Raw genomic sequence first — 18,686 nt, 5'->3', positions numbered from 1 at the left:
TGTCAGAACAGACTTTCTTGTCATGTTTTTCCACACAGCAGATATTTATTGAAAATGCTTGATGATATCGCTCTCTGAGCTGTTTTACAGTTGAAGCCTGTGTGTGTGTGTGTGTGTGTGTGTTTGTGTGTGTGTATTTCCGACTTTCAAAACTGATATCAAGGGGAAAAATACCTAAAGATACCTTAATACCTAATGTTTTATCCAACTTACTTTAAGAATGATTATTTTTTGTTATAAGTAAATGTAGACTTCTGTGCCATTAATCATGGAATGAAATACTTCAAGATCAAAGCTTTGGGATATTGGCTATTCTATTTCATGTCATGAAATAATGAGCATTTTTGAGATGCAGAAACATACAACAGACTTATTATTTTTGAAAAAAGTTTTATTATTTGTAAACCCTTTGCAATCAGGTCAGTAGCAAAAATACAAATCTATTAGAAAGTAAAATTTATTTCTTCAGTAATGAAAGACTTGGAACTGCAGTGTAAGTTTAGTCTCTAGAGTGCTCTCAGTACTCTAACTAAAAAATTACCTGGCTTGCAAAATTATTTTATGTTTCTCTCTCCAAATTTGTTTGGCTCCAAATCAGAAGATACCTATGAAACTCTTTTTCTAAACGTATTGTGAAATATTTGTTAATAACATTATTGTTTGTATTATAATCATTTTGATAAAATATAGTGTGCACAATTTGTGGAATGAGTATCTTCTATATCTGAAGGAGACTAACATTGTCACATTTATGAGTAAAAATTATCAATATCAGGAATGCTTTGCAATCTAGCAATCCACTTTAATGACTGCAGTGATCCATTTGATCAGTAAGACAGGTGAAATAATTCAGTTGATTGCCTCAGAGTCTGGGAATTTGAGTTGTTTAAAAATAGACTTTATGCTCTTGTATTGCTTGTATTTACAAATGTGTTCAACTACATTATTATTACTATTATTATTATTATTATTATTATTATTATTATTATTATTATAGTTATAGTAACTATATACCCCAGGAGACTAAATCATACATCAAGTCACTCTGAAAGTCTCCAGTGTGTTAAAATGACAGATTTCTAAATAATACTCCTAGAAAATCCTTCATATTAACTCACTTGAAAAATATGAAGTATCTCTAGCACTGTACTAGAAAAGACACAAAGACAACAAAATTATAACTTATTTCTTTAAGGAGTTTACAACATTTTGGCTGGTATCTGGTTTGAATCTCTGATTCCTTTCAAAAATTTCCTTGTCATTTTTAAAATTTTCCTTTTTATGGAGCCTGTTTATGTGTTTATATATCCATAATGTGCTTTTTATAAAATATCTTTATTGAGGCATTGTGCTTTGTACCACTTACTCTCAAATGTTCATTCATGTCTTCTCTAAAATAATTTAGAAAAACTATGTATCCCCTCATATATTTAAAATTTGACACAAAATATTTTGTTATACATTAAAAACCTGTGAAAGATGACATTTTTCTGGCATAACACACTTTTAAACCAATCTAAAAGCATAAAAATACCATAGTAGTTTGATATCAACATCATCCCCTTAAAAAATATGTGAGCCTTAACAGATAAAAGTTAACATCACTCATTTTTCTCCTTGAACTAGAATCTATAATTTGTTTTCCCCACAGATTAACATACAAACATGATGTATTTTTATGTTTGCAGGTCTTTTATTGATTGATCTTACATTTTGCAGCATAAAATTTATATACACCAAAATTTTATTTTATGTTTGTATTTCCAGTTAATTGTTAATGTTCTTTCCTGTGTTTCCTGTGGATTTTTTTTTTTTTTTTTTTTTTTTTTGTGGGGGACGGAGTCTCGATCTGCCGCCCAGGCTGGAGTGCAGTGGCCGGATCTCAGCTCACTGCAAGCTCCACCTCCCGTGTTTATGCCATTCTCCTGCCTCAGCCTCCCGAGCAGCTGGGACTACGGGCGCCTGACACCTCGCCCGGCTGGTTTTTCGTATTTTTTAGTGGAGATGGGGTTTCACCGGGTTAGCCAGGATGGTCTTAATCTCCTGACCTCGTGATCTGCCCGTCTCGGCCTCCCAAAGTGCTGGGATTACAGGCTTGAGTCACTGCGCCCGGCCTTTTCCTGTGGATCTTAACATTACAATTAGTGTTTCTCCACAATGGCATATAGAGTAAAATTTTATTGGAGTGTTATCACTTAATGACATGAATGGGGCTTTTTGTACATTAATTGCATATGCCCATGTATGAATGTTGCTTATTGCATTAACTCTAGTCCAGTGTGCTTTTTATTGATTTAAACACTGTGAAACCTTTGCATATGTTTGCATATATATATATAATAGTGTGTATATGTATATGAATGAGTACTATAACAATGAGATCTTTATAGCAATCACTGAACAATTTGAAGTTCTCCCAAATTACATGCCAAAATCACATTGTGACTTCTCATTCTGTTATTTTTGATAATTTTTCAACTAACAACTACCTGAGATTCTCCTTCAATTATGCTCTAAATGAAAATGTTAGAAACCACCTCACTTGCAGAAGTATTTGTTACTCATTCAAGTTATTAACTTTCTTGTTTTCTAGGAGCTTCACAATAAAAGCTGTACCAAAATTTATCAAGTAATTTTAAAATAAACTTGAAAATTGTTTTCACAGAGATGCACTTTGTGTAACAATATATAAAGGCAAGATGAGGTTTGCCCTTTCCTTTTGGTAATTATTTCCTTTGCTGTGCAGAAGCTTTTTAGTCTGGTGCAGTTTCATTTATTTATTTTTGTTTTTGAAGCCAAGCTTTTGGTGTGAAATCTGAAAAGATCATAAACAAGACCAAAGTCAAGGAGCTGTTCCCCTATGCTGTCTCCTAGGCATTATCTTTTGGGTCATACATATAGGTATTTTGTCCATTTTGAGTTAATTTTTCTATGTGGTGTGAGATAATGGTCCAATTTCATTATTTTGAATGTGAAAGTCATTCCCCCAGCACCAGTTATGGAAGATAATATTCTTTCCCCATAGTGTCTTCTTTTTGCTCTTGTTGAAACTAATTATCCGTATATGTTTGCATTTATTTCTGGGCTCTCTATTCTGTTCCATTGATCTACGCTTCTGTTTTATGCCAGTATCACGCTGTTTTGATTACTGTAGTTTTTTACCATAATTTTTAATCAGGAAGTGCAGTGCATCCAACTTTGTTTTTCTTTCTCAGTATTGCTTTGATTATTCAATATTTGTTGTGGTTTCAAATAAATTTTAAGATTTTTTTCTCTCTGTGAAGAATGCCTTTATAATTTTGATAGAGATTGTGTTAAATCTGCATATTGTTTTGAGTAGTATGAACCTTTTAACAATCTCATATGTGAAATAATACATATATAAGCTCAAATACACAGAGATAGAGAATGAAACAGTGGTTCCTACAAGTGGAATGGGGAGAGGAAATGGGGAGATGTAGGCCAAAGAATACAAAATAGCGGACATGTGAGATGAACAAGTCTAGAGACCTAATCTACAGCACAGCACGAGAACTAAAGTTAATACAGGGGGGCAGAGCAAGATGGCCAAATAGGAACAGCTCCAGTCTCCAGCTCCCAGCGCGAGCGACACAGAAGAGAGGTGATTTCTGCATTTTCAACTGAGGTACTGGGTTTATCTCACTAGGGAGTGCCAGACAGTCAGTGCTGGTCAGCTGTTGCAGCCCAACCAGCCAGAGCTGAAGCAGGGCGAGGCATCTCCTCACCTGGGAAGCTCAAGGGGGAAGAGAATCCCTTTTCCTAGCCAGGGGAACTGAGATACACAACACCTGAAAAATCGGGTAACTCCCACCCCAATACTGCGCTTTAAGCAAAGGGGCACACCAGGAGATTATATCCCACACATGGCCGGGAGGGTCCCACACCCACGGAGCCTTCCTCATTGCTAGCCCAGCAATCTACAATCTAACGCAAGGCAGCAATGAGGCTGGGGGAGGGGCGCCCGCCATTGCTGAAGCTTAAGTAGGTAAACAAAGCCCTGGGAAGATCAAACTGGGTGGAGATCACAGCAGCTCAAGGAGGCCCGCCTGTCTTTGTAGACTCCACCTCTGGGGACAGGGCACAGCTAAACAACAACAACAACAACAACAAAAAGCAGCAGAAACCTCTGCAGATGCAAACAACTCTGTCTGACAGCTTTGAAGAGAGCAGTGGATCTCCCAACACAGAGGTTGAGATCTGAGAAGGGACAGACTGCCTGCTCAAGTGGGTCCCTGACCCCTGAGTAGCCTAACTGGGAGACATCCTCCACTAGGGGCAGACTGACACCCCACACCTCACACGGTGGAGTATAGAGGAAGTTTCCAAAGCAAGAATCAGACAGGTACACTCGCTGTTCAGCAGTATTCAATCTTCTGCAGCCTCTGTTGCTGACACCAAGGCAAACAGGGTCTGGAGTGAACCTCAAGCAATCTCCCAAAGACCTACAGTTGAGGGTCCTGACTGTTAGAAGGAAAACTAACAAACAGGAAAGACACTCACACCAAAACCCAATCAGTACGTCACCATCATCAAAGACCAGTGGCAGATAAAACCACAAAGATGGGGAAAAAGCAGGGCAGAAAAGCTGGAAATTCAAAAAATAAGAGCGCATCTCCCCCTCCAAAGGAATGCAGCTCATTGCCAGCAATGGATCAAAGCTGGACGGAGAATGACTTTGACGAGCTGAGAGAAGAAGGCTTCAGACCATCAAACTTCTCAGAGCTAAAGGAGGAATTATGTACCCAGCGCAAATAAATTAAAAATCTTGAAAAAAGAGTGGAAGAATTGATAACCAGAATAATTAATGCAGAGAAGGCCATAAATGAACTGACAGAAATGAAAACCATGACACGAGAACTACATGACAAATGCACAAGCTTCAGTAACCGACTTGATCAACTGGAAGAAAGAGTATCAGTGATTGAGGATCAAATGAATGAAATGAAGCAAGAAGAGAAGTCTAAAGAAAAAAGAAGAAAAAGAAATGAACAAAGCCTGCAAGAAGTATGGGATTATGTAAAAAGACCAAATCTACATCTGATTGGGGTGCGTGAAAGTGAGGGAGAAAATGGAACCAAGTTGGAAAACACTCTTCAGGATATCATCCAGGAGAACTTCCCCAACCTAGCAGGGCAGACCAACATTCAAATTCAGGAAATACAGAGAACACCACAAAGATACTCCTCCAGAAGAGCAACTCCAAGACACATAATTGCCAGATTCACCAAAGTTGAAATGAAGGAAAAAATCTTAAGGGCAGCCAGAGAGAAAGGTGGGGTTACCCACAAAGGGAAGCCCATCAGACTGACAGCAGATCTCTTGGCAGAAACTCTACAAGCCAGAAGAGAGTGGGGGCCAATATTCAATGTTCTTAAAGAAAAGAATTTTAAACCCAGAATTTCATATACAGCCAAATTAAGTTTCATCAGTGAAGGAGAAATAAAATCCTTTACAGATAAGCAAATGCTTAGAGATTTTGTCACCACCAGGCCTGCCTTACAAGAGACCCTGAAAGAAGCCCTAAACATGGAAAGGAACAACTTGTACCGGCCATTGCAAAAACATGCCAAAATGTAAAGATCATCGAGGCTAGGAAGAAACTGCATCAACTAATGAGCAAAATAACCAGTTAATAGCATAATGGCAGGATCAAGTTCACACATAACAATATTAACCTTAAATGTAAATGGACTAAATGCTCCAATTAAAAGACACAGACTGGCAAATTGGAAAAAGAGTCAAGACCCATCAGTCTGCTGTATTCAGCAGACTCATCTCACATGCAGAGACATACATAGGCTAAAAATAAAGGGATGGAGGAAGATCTACCAAGCAAATGGAGAACAAAAAAAAAAAAAAAAAAAAACGGGTTGCTGGGCCAGGCGCAGTGGTGCACACCTTTAATCTCAGCAGTTTGGGAGGCTGAGATGGGTGGATCACGAGGGCAGATCGAGAACATCCTGGCTAACATGGTGAAACCCCGTCTCTACTCAAAAAATACAAAACATAGCCAGGCACAGTGGCGGGCACGTGCAGTCCCAGCTACATGGGAGGTTGAGGCAGGAGAATGGCGTGAACCTGGGAGGTGGAGCTTGCAGTGAGTGGAGATGGTGCCACTGAACTCCAGCCTGGACGACAGAGTGAGACTCTGTTTCAAAAAAAAAAAAGAGCAGGGATTGCAATACTAGTCTTTGATAAAACAGACTTTCAACCATCAAAGATCAAAAGAGACCAAGAAGGCCATTACATAATGGTAAGGAGATCAGTTCAGCAAGAAGAGCTAACTATCCTAAATATGTATGCACCCAATACAGGAGCACCCAGATTCATAAAACAAGTCCTTAGAGACTTACAAAGAGACTTAGACTCCCATACAATAATAATGGGAGACTTCAACACCCCACTGTCAACATTAGACAAATCAACGAGACAGAAAGTTAACAAGGATATACAGAAATTGAACTCATCTCTGCAGCAAGCAGACCTAATAGACATCTACAGAACTCTCCACCCCAGATCAACAGAATATACATTCTTCTCAGCACCACATCAAACTTATTCCAAAATTGACCAAATTGGAAGTAAAGCACTTCTCAATAAATGTACAAAAACAGAAATTATAACAAACTGTCTCTCAGACCACAGTGCAATCAAACTAGAACTCAGGACTAAGAAACTCAATCAAAACCGCTCAACTACGTGGAAACTGAACAACCTGCTCCTGAATGACTACTGGGTACATAATGAAATGAAGGCAGAAATAAAGATGTTCTTTGAAACCAATGAGAACAAAGATACAACATACCAGAATCTCTGGGACACATTTAAAGCAGTGTGTAGAGGGAAATTTATAGCACTCAATGCCCACAAGAGAAAGCAGGAAAGATCTAAAATTGACACTCTAACATCACAATTAAAAGAACTAGAGAAGCAAGAGCAAACACATTCAAAAGCTAACAGAAGGCAAGAAATAACTAAAATCAGAGCAGAACTGAAGGAGATAGAGACACAAAAAACCCTCCAAAAAATCAATGAATCCAGGAGTTGGTTTTTTGAAAAGATCAACAAAATTGATTGAACTTTAGCAAGACTAACAAAGAAGAAAAGAGAGAAGAATCAAATAGATGCAATAAAAATTGATAAAGGGGATATCACCACTGACCCCACAGAAATACAAACTACCATCAGAGAATACTATAAACACCTCTACACAAATAAACTAGAAAACCTAGAAGAAATGGATAATTTCCTGGACACTTACACTCTCCCAAGACTAAACCAGGAAGAAGCTGAATCTCTGAATAGACCAATAGCAGGCTCTGAAATTGAGGCAATAATTAATAGCCTACCAACCAAAAAAAGTCCAGGACCAGATGGATTCACAGCTGAATTCTACCAGAGGTACAAGGAGGAGCTGGTAACATTCCTTCTGAAACTATTCCAATCAATAGAAAAAGAAGGAATCCTCCCTAACTCATTTTAAGAGGCCAACATCATCCTGATACCAAAGCCTGGCAGAGACACAACAAAAAAAGAGAATTTTGGACCAATCTCCCTGATGAACATCGATGCAAAAATCCTCAATAAAATACTGGCAAACCGGATCCAGCAGCACATCAAAAAGCTTATCCACCATGACCAAGTGGGCTTCATCCCTGGGATGCAAGGCTGGTTCAACATACAAATATCAATAAACGTAATCCAGCATATAAACAGAACCAAAGACAAAAACCACATGATTATCTCAATAGATGCAGAAAAGGCCTTTCACAAAATCCAACAGCCCTTCATGCTAAAAACTCTCAATAAATTCGGTATTCATGGAACATATCTCAAAATAATAAGAGCTGTTTATGACAAACACACAGCCAATATCATACTGAATGGGTAAAAACTGGAAAAATTCCCTTTGAAAACTGGCACAAGACAGGGATGCCCTCTCTCACCACTCCTATTCAACATAGTGTTGGAAGTTCTGGCTAGGGCAATCAGGCAAGAGAAAGAAATCAAGGGTATTCAGTGAGGAAAAGAAGAAGTCAAATTGTCCCTGTTTGCAGATGACATGATTGCACATTTAGAAAACCCCATTGTCTCAGCCCAAAATCTCCTTAAGCTGATAAGCAACTTCAGCAAAGTCTCAGGATACAAAATTAATGTGCAAAAATCACAAGCATTCTTATACACCAGTAACAGACAAGCAGAGAGCCAAATCAGGAATTAACTCCCACTCACAATTGCTTCAAAGAGAATAAAATACCTAGGAATCCAACTTACAAGGGATGTAAAGGACCTCTTCAAGGAGAACTACAAACCACTGCTCAGTGAAATCAAAGAGGACACAAACAAATGGAAGAACATACCATGCTCATGGATAGGAAGAATCAATATCGTGAAATGACCATACTGCCCAAGGTAATTTATAGATTCAATGCCATCCCCATCAAGCTACCAATGAGTTTCTTCACAGAATTGGAAAAAAACTGCTTTAAAGTTCATATGGAACCAAAAAAGAGTCCGTATTTCCAAGACAATCCTAAGTCAAAAGAACAAAGCTGGAGGCATCACGCTATCTGACTTCAAACTATACTACAAGGCTACAGTAACAAAAACAGCATGGTACTGGTACCAAAACAGAGCTATAGACCAATGGAACAGAACAGAGTCCTCAGAAATAATACCAGACATCTACAGCCATCTGATCTTTGACAAACCTGAGAGAAACAAGAAATGGGGAAAGGATTCCCTATTTAATAAATGGTGCTGGGAAAATTGGCTAGCCATAAGTAGAAAGCTGAAACTGGATCCTTTCCTTACTCCTTATACAAAAATTAATTCAAGATGGATTAGAGACTTAAATGTTAGACCTAGTACCATAAAAACCCTAGATGAAAACCTAGGTTGTACCATTCAGGACATAGGCATGGGCAAGGATTTCATGTCTAAAACACCAAAAGCAATGGCAACAAAAGCCAAAATTGACAAATGGGATCTAATTAAACTGAAGAGCTTCTGCACGGCAAAAGAAACTACCATCAGAGTGAACAGGCAACCTACAGAATGGGAGAAAATTTTTGCAATCTACTCATCTGACAAAGGGCTAATATCCAGAACCTAGAAAGAACTCAAACAAATTTACAAGAAAAAAACAACCCCATCAAAAAGTGGGCAAAGGATATGAACAGACATTTCTCAAAAGAAGGCATTCATACAGCCAACAGACACGTGAAAAAATGCTCATCATCACTTGCCATCAGAGAAATGCAAATCAAAACCACAGTGAGATACCATCTCACACCACTTAGAATGGTAATCATTAACAAGTCAGGAAACAACAGGTGCTGGAGAGGATGTGGAGAAATAGGAACACTTTTACACTGTTGGTGGGACTGTAAACTAGTTCAACCATTATGGAAAACAGTATGGCGATTACTCAAGGTTCTAGAAGTAGAAGTACCATATGACCCAGCCATCCCACTACTGGGTATATACCCAAAGGATTATAAATCATGCTGCTATAAAGACACATGCACATGTATGTTTATTGTGGCACTATTCACAATAGCAAAGACTTGGAATCAACCCAAATGTCCATCAGTGACAGACTGAATTAAGAAAATTTGGCTCGTATACACCGTGGAATACTATGCAGCCATACAAAAGGATGAGTTTGTGTCCTTTGTAGGGCCATGGATGCAGCTGGAAACCATCATTCTCAGCAAACTATCACAAGAGCAGAAAACCAAACACCGCATGTTCTCACTCATAGGTGGGAACTGAGCAATGTGATCACTTGGACTCGGGAAGGGGAACATCACACACCGGGGCCTATCATGGGAAGGGGGGAGGGAGGAGGGATTGCATTGGATTTATACCTGATGTAAATGACGAGTTGATGGGTGCTGACGAGTTGATGGGTGCAGCACACCAACATGGCACAAGTATATATTTGTAACAAACCTGCACGTTATGCACATGTACCTTAGAACTTAAAGTATAATAATAAAAAAAAAAAGAATAAAGAAAAGGTGGAGTATAAAGTCAGAAATTTCTGAAGCTACTTAACTTGCTCTCGGAGGTATTATCAGCTAAGTTCTATGAACTGGCCTATAAATTGTTATGTTATTGGTCTATAGAATAAAATTTGTGCCTTCCGTATTTTATGAATTAACCTTTCCTGCTTTTTATTGTATGCAAAAGCAATAAAACAAAGTGCAAGAACAATAATGTTTAAATATTAGCAGCAATTTAAATGAAAGTAAATTTATGATTATAAAATGCTATTTGATGAAAGCAAAGCCATACTACATGGCTTGATGCTGGGTATTTCATCCGTCTGAAATGTTAAACATTTTAATGAACATAGAAAATGTTACAGGTATTTTTCTTAAATTAAAAACTAATGTTTTAATGCTCAAAAAATAAAATAAAATAAAGTTAATACAATTGTATTAGGGATTTTTGTTAAATATGTAGATTTTAGTTACTTTGTTACTTTGTCACAAAAAGTAACTGTGAGATGATGGATATGTTGATCTACTTCACTATGGTAACCAACCTACTATCTATCTACATGTATCTATGTGTCTCATAACATCATGTCATAAACTTCTAATATACACAGTGACACATATTTTTTTAAAATTATGTTAATGTCATCACGTTACACTCCAAAGCAATAATTTGAATTTGTGATAGAACAAAAACCCAATAAAATTCAACAATTTTTTACTGAAAAATAAAGACAAGATTAGGAAAATTGAAATATCACTTACATGTTCACTAAAGTGATTTTTGTTGAAATGATTTATCTTTAAGTGATTTATATTTTTATTCATTTATAGGAAATTCTCATAATTTAATCTGATTAGCAGAATCACTCTTTATTGTCAAATCAGTCCAGCAAAATACTTTATATCTGAAACAGTCTGACTTCATTTTTCAGTTCAAGTACACATGTTCATATGTATTTTAAGAAATATTATAAATATACTGAAAAATAAATTCTGGTATATAATTTTGATAGCCAGTTTACTAGAAGCAGCCCTTTTGAAATCTTGTATCTTTTATATATTTAATCTGAATTTTAAGTTAGAATTTAAAAGAAATCTATATGTTGTTTCTCATTGATTTACAATATGCAGTGTAATTTGTATCTATGATTGTAAGTTATAAAATGAGAAATATGCAAAGGAAATGATTTTCATTTAGTAAATGTGCATGCACCTATGTGTATGTTGAACTCCAGTTATTGGCATTACCATCTAAATAAATAACAAATTATTTTATTAATTTCACAGACAGGAATATACAGCTAAAACGGAACATTCAGGTAGCTGACTTAAATTTTGTTTTGGCATAATAAAAGATAGGGAACACTAAACATTTTATAAGATAACATAAAGATTGACTACAATTGGAATATTTAATAATATATAATTGGATAGCTATGGAATAATGAAATTGAACAATACTATCTAAACCTAGAAGATATTGTGTATGTTTTTTATCTGTGGGTTTCAGCCAGTGTAACTAAAAAAAGTTGATAATCCTGTAAAACTTTCAGTTACACTTAATATGTCACTCACCTGCACTGTTTTGGGTATTTGAAGATGTTTTCTATTTAAAGATAAATCCTAAGTATGACCATTGAGACAATACCTTGCTTCTCTCTCTCTGTTTCTGGACTGTCCCTCAAGAGCAATACATTCTTTTATAGAATTAATGGAAAATTCCTAACACTTTTTCAGCCCACTCTATACAATATATTTGATTTGTGAACAACCTAACCTTTCTAATGCCATAGTTCATCCTTAGAAGAAAGCCTAAGACTAAGACAAACAAACAACATGACTGATATAAAATGTTAAAGTGAATTTATGGTAACTTGATTAACTGTTTCCTTGTTTGGAGCCCTGGAATGTTTTAAGCTGCAGGGTAATATTTCATAGTATGATGCTTAAGGGGTGAGCTGTCTTTTCTAAAGTGAAAAGTGGGATTGGTGGAGAGAGGTAAGTAAGGGAACCTACTTGATACTATGAAGAGTGTGTATAGATTTGAGGATCTGAAAATTCCACCATTTTCTTTTTGCTTGTTGAGTGAATACATAAGATTCAAAAAGCCCATTAACCTTTTTCTTTTGCAGCTGTTGTGAGTGCCATCCCTGTGCCGACCCTAGAAAGTGCCCAGTACCCAGGAATCCTCCCATCTCCCACCTGTGGATATCCCCACCCGCAGTTCACTCTCCGGCCTGTGCCATTTCCAACACTGTCAGTGGACCGAGGTTTCGGAGCAGGAAGAAGTCAGTGTAATGCATTTTCCTCTCTTTTTAATTAGAACAAATGAATAATAGCAAAGGTGTCTTGTAAAATGTGTTGCATTCTAACCTTCTTATTCCTTACAAAGATTAATTTCCCTGTGACTGTGGTACTAGAATGTTCCTTCCCAACACAGTCCTTTAGATCCTAGCTCATGTGCATTTGTACTGATTCCCTAGGCACCTTTCCACAGCACACTCCACTGACAATAGGAGGGAAGTGGTGGGAAAACAAAGGTCAAGTGGTTCCATCGAACAATGATGTGATGGGTGCTTGAAATTAATATGTCCTATTAAATAGGAAATTAATAATCAAGTGATATCTTCCAATATATTTGGTATCTATTGGTTACGTCTGATTGCTGATGAACCAATACTTGGATGAATGCTTTAGATTTCTTTAATCAGGTAAGTGATACTTTTTCAGCTTTAGAAATTATCAGAAAAAAAGGATTTACAGGTAGTATTTCATTTATTTGAAGGAAGGCATGAAAAGAGACTCTCAAGCTATTATATACACCCTGATGATTTCTGCTGTGCCATTTGACTTTTTTTTTTTTTTTTTTTTAAACACAGCATTTTAAAATCAGTTCTATGGCTTTCATCTCTTAGTTAAGAACAGGTGACTCAGCAGCTCATGTGAGATAGGATGTTTTGTAATAGATATGATAGTAACAACAATAAAATATATTTTCGAGGTAAAGTATATTTTTCCAACCAAACGGGGACAGCTCTAAGAAATCATAAATCATCTAGATATAGCAAGGTTAGAATTAAAAGGCATCAAAAATCTGCCAAGGGAGAATTAGATTTTTTTTTCTCTTTTCTCACTGCACATAATATCTACAGAATAGAGTTGTGTGCAAAAACTAGAGGAAAAATAGTTGTCCAAACTGCATCTAAGGTAATTACATGGGAAAGATGTAGAAAGTCTAACAACCGAAATGATCAAATCCCAAGACAACGGAAAATGGAATTCCAATCAAAGAATTGTGAGCCCACAAGTGCCTTCTTCACTTCTAAAATGTAGCTCTCTGCAACAAAAAAGACAAGTTTTAATGTTAGTTTAGTATTCTCCCTATTGATCTGTTGTCTCCTACACTCTTTTGATTTCTTGTATATTATCTGACTTTAAAGGGAAACATGAAAAGAATGTGTAGACTTTCAGGGGCTGAAGTGGGCAGATCACTTGAGGTCAGGATTTGGAGACAAGCCTGGCCAATATGGTAAAACCCTGTCTCTACTAAATTAGTTGGGTGTGATGACCCATGCTTATAGTCCCAGCTACTTAGGAGGCTGAGGCATGAGAATCTCTTGAGTCTGGGAGGTGGAGGTTGCAGTGAACTGAGAGTGTCACACTGTACTCCAGCCTGCATGACAGAGCTAGACTCTATTTCAAATTAAAAAAAAAAAAAAAGTGTGTAGAATGACCTTTATCAGGTCTCTCCATCATGACTGGTACAAGCCAAAATTCAGGACTTTTAAAATTAGTAATTCACTATTTTTATTCATGTTGTGTTACTCATTTCTTGTCCCTTTTTTAAAAGGCATAGTTTCCTTTTGAATATTTTTTCATTGAGGTCCAACATCAATTTACTCTTTCCCTTTTTCTCTTAAATGGGTGCAGCATGTGAAACTCTCTCTTATTGAATCACAGGGAAAATGATTCCAAAAGTTAAAGCTCAATGAAAATGAATAAAGGGAATCGGCTAGTATAAAATTTGTTTTTATCTGTGGTTAAAAGTCTCATGTGTCACTTGTGATTTTGACAGTGAGTATGCTGGGTGTCTGTGGGATAGGAGGCATGTGAGAAATATCTGTTCCGTCTGCTCAGTTTTCCTGTGAACCTCAAAAGCCTCTACAAGCAAAATCTATTAGAAATTGATTGGGCCAGGCAAGGTGGCTCACGCCTGTAATCCCAGCATTTTGGGAAGCTGAGGCAGGCAGATCACAAGGTCAAGAGATTGAGACCATCCTGGCAAAAAGATGAAACCCCATCTCTACTAAAAATACAAAAAAAAATTGCTGGGCATGGTGGCATGAGCCTATAGTCCCAGCTACTTGGGAGACTGAGGCAGAAAAAAAGAAAAGAAAAGAAATTAATGTATTAAAATATTTATTCTCTAGAAGATATTTTTATTTTTTAAAGTAAGGATTATTAAATAAAAGTAGTTATATAACAAAATGCTTAGTGATTTTTTAACTTTATCTAAAATCAATGAATGTTCTACTCCTGCCCAAAATTTTACAGATTTTTAAAATACATCTTTAGTCATTCATCAAGAATTTTTTGAACAAAGCTATGTTCAATGCAAAGGGACTAAGATCTAATATGTGTTCTAAGTGATTGCTTAAAATAAAAATAAATAACATTCACCCTCCTTTCTAGGAAACTAAATATTCTCTAAATCACTGTCATAAACAATTAACTTCCCATTTCCCACCATTCCATATTAGTTTCTAAATGCCTTAGAGAACACTAAACATTCCTGTTCTCTCTCAAGCAGAAAACATTTCATAAATCTGGGTGGATATATCTTATTAGTCGCCTTGGGAAACAAAGAAAGGCACACGTATTAAAAGAAAAAGTTGACTTTGCCAAGGTGGAAACTCTTTTTTTCTCCAAAGTTATCTGAAAGACCTTTTGAGTTTTATAAGAAATGAATCACTAAAGTGTTCCAAAGGTCTAATGCCTTCTGAAGGCACAAATAAAGCTGAATTTCTCTCTGACCATAAGGAAAGAAAAGATATGGTACATACATTTGCAGTACATGTATTTGCTGACCTATCAGTAAATATTTCCTCTTCTTAATAAGTAACTACATTACTGCTCTTAGTCTCAATAAGCAAATGAGTTATCCCTAGGAAACAGTTTAGCTGCATTGTATTTGAAAACTTCAACCAACAGGTGGTCTTGGGGCCTCATTTCTACAAATCAGTACAAAATTGGTGCCCCCACTTTCTTGTCTTTGAAACAAGTAGGTGGTAGAGGAGCAGTTTAAGTGATTTCCACTCTTCCTTTTAGTTCTGACATTGTCTTAACTAGTGAGAAGTCTGGTCAGCTTTATTCATGGTATTTTTCTGCCTCTGTTCTCCCTCAAATGGAAAATCAACTAATAAAGAAACTTGACCTAGATAGAATGAGGAGTGCAATGGAGATCATGATTATTCTCGAGGGTCTTTAAAAAACTCCAGGCTATAAGAAACTGGGGTTATGTAACAATATTGCATCATGTCGTTCTTCTGAGATTAATGAGTGAACTGGGTTTCTAGAGGTGTTCATGTCTCAGTCTTTGCTTAGAGTTATTGGCTTGCTGTACTTCTATCACATATTGTAGTTTTTAGAAAGAAGAAAAATCCTCATTTTCATCTTTGCAATATTTTTCCCAGTTATTCTGTAGCAATTATTTAAGTGTATTGACATTAATTACTATGAAGTACCTTGAGATTTGACTCTGCTGTGTAATTGCATGCTATTTGGACAATGAATTCTGACTATTTCATCATGTAAAAACAAGTGCCGTGCTAGCACGTATTTGATTCTCATTCGATACTCTGAATTGCAGAGCAGGTGCACGTCATGGGCAAAAGCAGGTGTCTTTGCTTTTAGAGATCTTAGCAGAGCTAAATGTTATACCTGTAAGCCAATTTGTTTCACATAGGTGTCCTGAAGCCAGTGTCTGAACTGGACAAAAGTGCTCATCTGATATGAGAGTATTTCACCAGTGGAGCAGTTGCTATTGTGTTTGTTAAAGGGTTTTTGCTGCCTTAAATGTCAGCCAGTTCCAAAAAGTATTTATTTTGCTCCACTTAAAATTTAAGAATGATGAATTATATATGGAAATCCTATACCTGTTCACTATATTCATTTTGAATACAACAGAAATTGTCCCTTAGGGATTGGTGATATATTCTATCTCGAGAAAGGGCCGTCTCACTCCTGTCTAGTACATTAGGCACTATCCTATTCTCCATATGTGGTACTAAGGATAGATTTTGCTAAAGAGGGGACCCATCTATGTAAAGCCATTTTTACTTCCATCAAAAGCCACATCATGACATTTGCAGCCAGGATCATGGGGCTAGTTGAAAACTTGGGGATAGAAGACTGGGCATGCAGACAATTTGGTTTTTAGAGATGCTGATGAGGAACAATAGCATTAAAGAGTAGGATTAGGAAAAAGAAAATTCAGTGACATAATCAGAATTCATGTGAAATATGAAAATTTTCAAAATAAGAGACTGAATTTCAAAAGACTAACAAATGCATGTACATTCTATTAAAATTATGATCACAATAATAATTTAGATTTCTTTTTTTATTATACTTTAAGTTCTAGGGTACATGTACAGAATGTACAGGTTTGTTACATAGGTATACACATGCCATGGTGCTTTGCTGCACCCACCAACCCATCATCTACATTACGTATTTCTCCTAATGCTATCCCTCCCTTACCCCCCAACCCCCAAGAGACCCTGGTATGTGATGTTCCCTTCTCTTTGTACATGTGTTCTCATTGTTCAACTCCCATTTATGAGTAAGAACATGCTGTGTTTGGTTTTCTGTTCTGTTAGTTTGCTGAGAATGGTTTCCAGCTTCATCCATGTCCCTGCAAAGGACACAAACTCATCCTTTCTTATGGCTGCATTGTATTCCATGGTGTATATGCACCACATTTTCTTTATCCAGTCCATCATTGATGGACACTAGGGTTGGTTCCAAGTCTTTGCTATTGTGAACAGTGCCGCAATAAATATACATGTGCATGTGTCTTTATAGTAGAATGATTTATAATCCTTTGGGTATATACCCAGTAATGGGATTGCTGGGTCAAATGGTATTTCTACTTCTAGATCCTTGAGGAATTGCCACACTGTCTTCCACAATTGTAGAACTAATTTACACTCCCACAAGCAGTGTAAAAGCATTCCTGTTTCTCCACATCCTTTCCAGCATCTGTTGTTTCCTGACTTTTTAGGGATGGCTATTCTAACTGGTCTGAGATGGTATCTCATTGTGGTTTTGATTTGCATTTCTCTAATGACCAGTGATTATGAGCATTTTTTCATGTTTGTTGGCTGCATAAATGGCTTCTTTTGAAAAGTGTCTGTTGATATCCTTTGCCCACTTTTTGATAGGATTGTTTTTTTTTTCTTGTAAATTTGTTTAAGTTCTTTGTAGATTCTGGATATTAGTCTTTTGTCAGATGGATAGATTGCAAAAATTTTCTTCCATTCTGTAGGTTCCCTATTCACTCTGAGGATAGTTTTTTTTTGCTGTGCAGAAGATCTTTAATTAGATCTCATTTGTTAATTCTGGCTTTTGTTGTCATTGCTTTTGATGTTTTAGTCATGAAGTATTTTCCCATGCTTATGTCCTGAATGGTATTGCCTAGGTTTTCTTCTACGGTTTTTATGGTTTTAGGTCTAACATTTGAGTCTTTAATCCATCTTGAATTAATTTTTGTATAAGATGTAAAGAAGGGATCTAGTTTCAGTCTTCTGCATATGACTAGCCAGTTTTCCCAACACCATTTATTAAATAGAGAATCCTTTCCCTATTGCCTGTTTTTGTCAGGTTTGTCAAAGATCAGATGGTTGTAGATGTGTGGTGCTATTTCTGAGGCCTCTGTTCTATCCTGTTCATCTATATATCTGTTTTGGTACCACTACCATGACGTTTTGATTACTGTAGCCTTGTAATATAGTTTGAAGTCAGGTAGCGTGATGCCTCCAGCTTTGTTCTTTTTTGCCTCAGATTCTCTTGGCTATACGAGCTCTTTTTTGGTTCCATATGAAATTTAAAGTACTTTTTTTCCAATTCTGTGAAGAAAGTCAATGGTAGCCTGATGGGGATAACATTGAATCTATAAATTACTTTGGGCAGTGTGATCATTTTCATGGTATTGATTTTTCATATCCATGAACATGGAATGTTTTTCCATTTGTTTGTGTCCTCTCTTATTTCCATGAGCAGTGGTTTGTATGTAGTTCTCTTTTAAGACGTCCTTCACATCCCTTGTAAGTTGTAGTCCTAGGTATTTTATTCTCTTTGTAGAAATTGTGAATGGGACTTCACTCATGATTTGGCTCTCTGTCTATTTTTGGCGTATAGGAATGTTTGTGATTTTTGCACATTGATTTTGTATCCTGAGACTTTGCTGAAGTTTCTTATCAGCTTAAGGAGATTTGGAACTGAGATGATGGGGTTTTCTAAACATATAATCATGTCTTCTGCAAACAGAGATAATTTGACTTCCTCTTTTCCTAATTGAATACCATTTATTTCCTTCTCCTGCCATATTTCCCTGGCCAGAACTTCCAACAATATGTTGAATAGGAGTGATGA

The 18,686-nt window shown here is 36.6% G+C and overlaps 1 protein-coding gene across 1 annotated transcript in view; it reads left to right on the top strand.

The window, feature by feature from the left end:
• The window catches only part of DCC (DCC netrin 1 receptor), a 1,259,004-nt gene that overhangs the window by 1,187,983 nt on the left and 52,335 nt on the right, over window positions 1-18,686 (top strand). The window contains exon 26 of the mRNA XM_026455168.2: window positions 12,164-12,325. Within this exon, the coding sequence (XP_026310953.1) occupies window positions 12,164-12,325 (162 nt within the window). The remainder of the gene's footprint in view (window positions 1-12,163; window positions 12,326-18,686) is intronic.

The sequence above is a fragment of the Piliocolobus tephrosceles genome, chromosome 18 (genome assembly GCF_002776525.5).
Source record: "Piliocolobus tephrosceles isolate RC106 chromosome 18, ASM277652v3, whole genome shotgun sequence".
Classification (NCBI taxonomy): domain Eukaryota; kingdom Metazoa; phylum Chordata; class Mammalia; order Primates; family Cercopithecidae; genus Piliocolobus; species Piliocolobus tephrosceles.
This window is presented reverse-complemented; position numbering and strand designations above follow the sequence as displayed.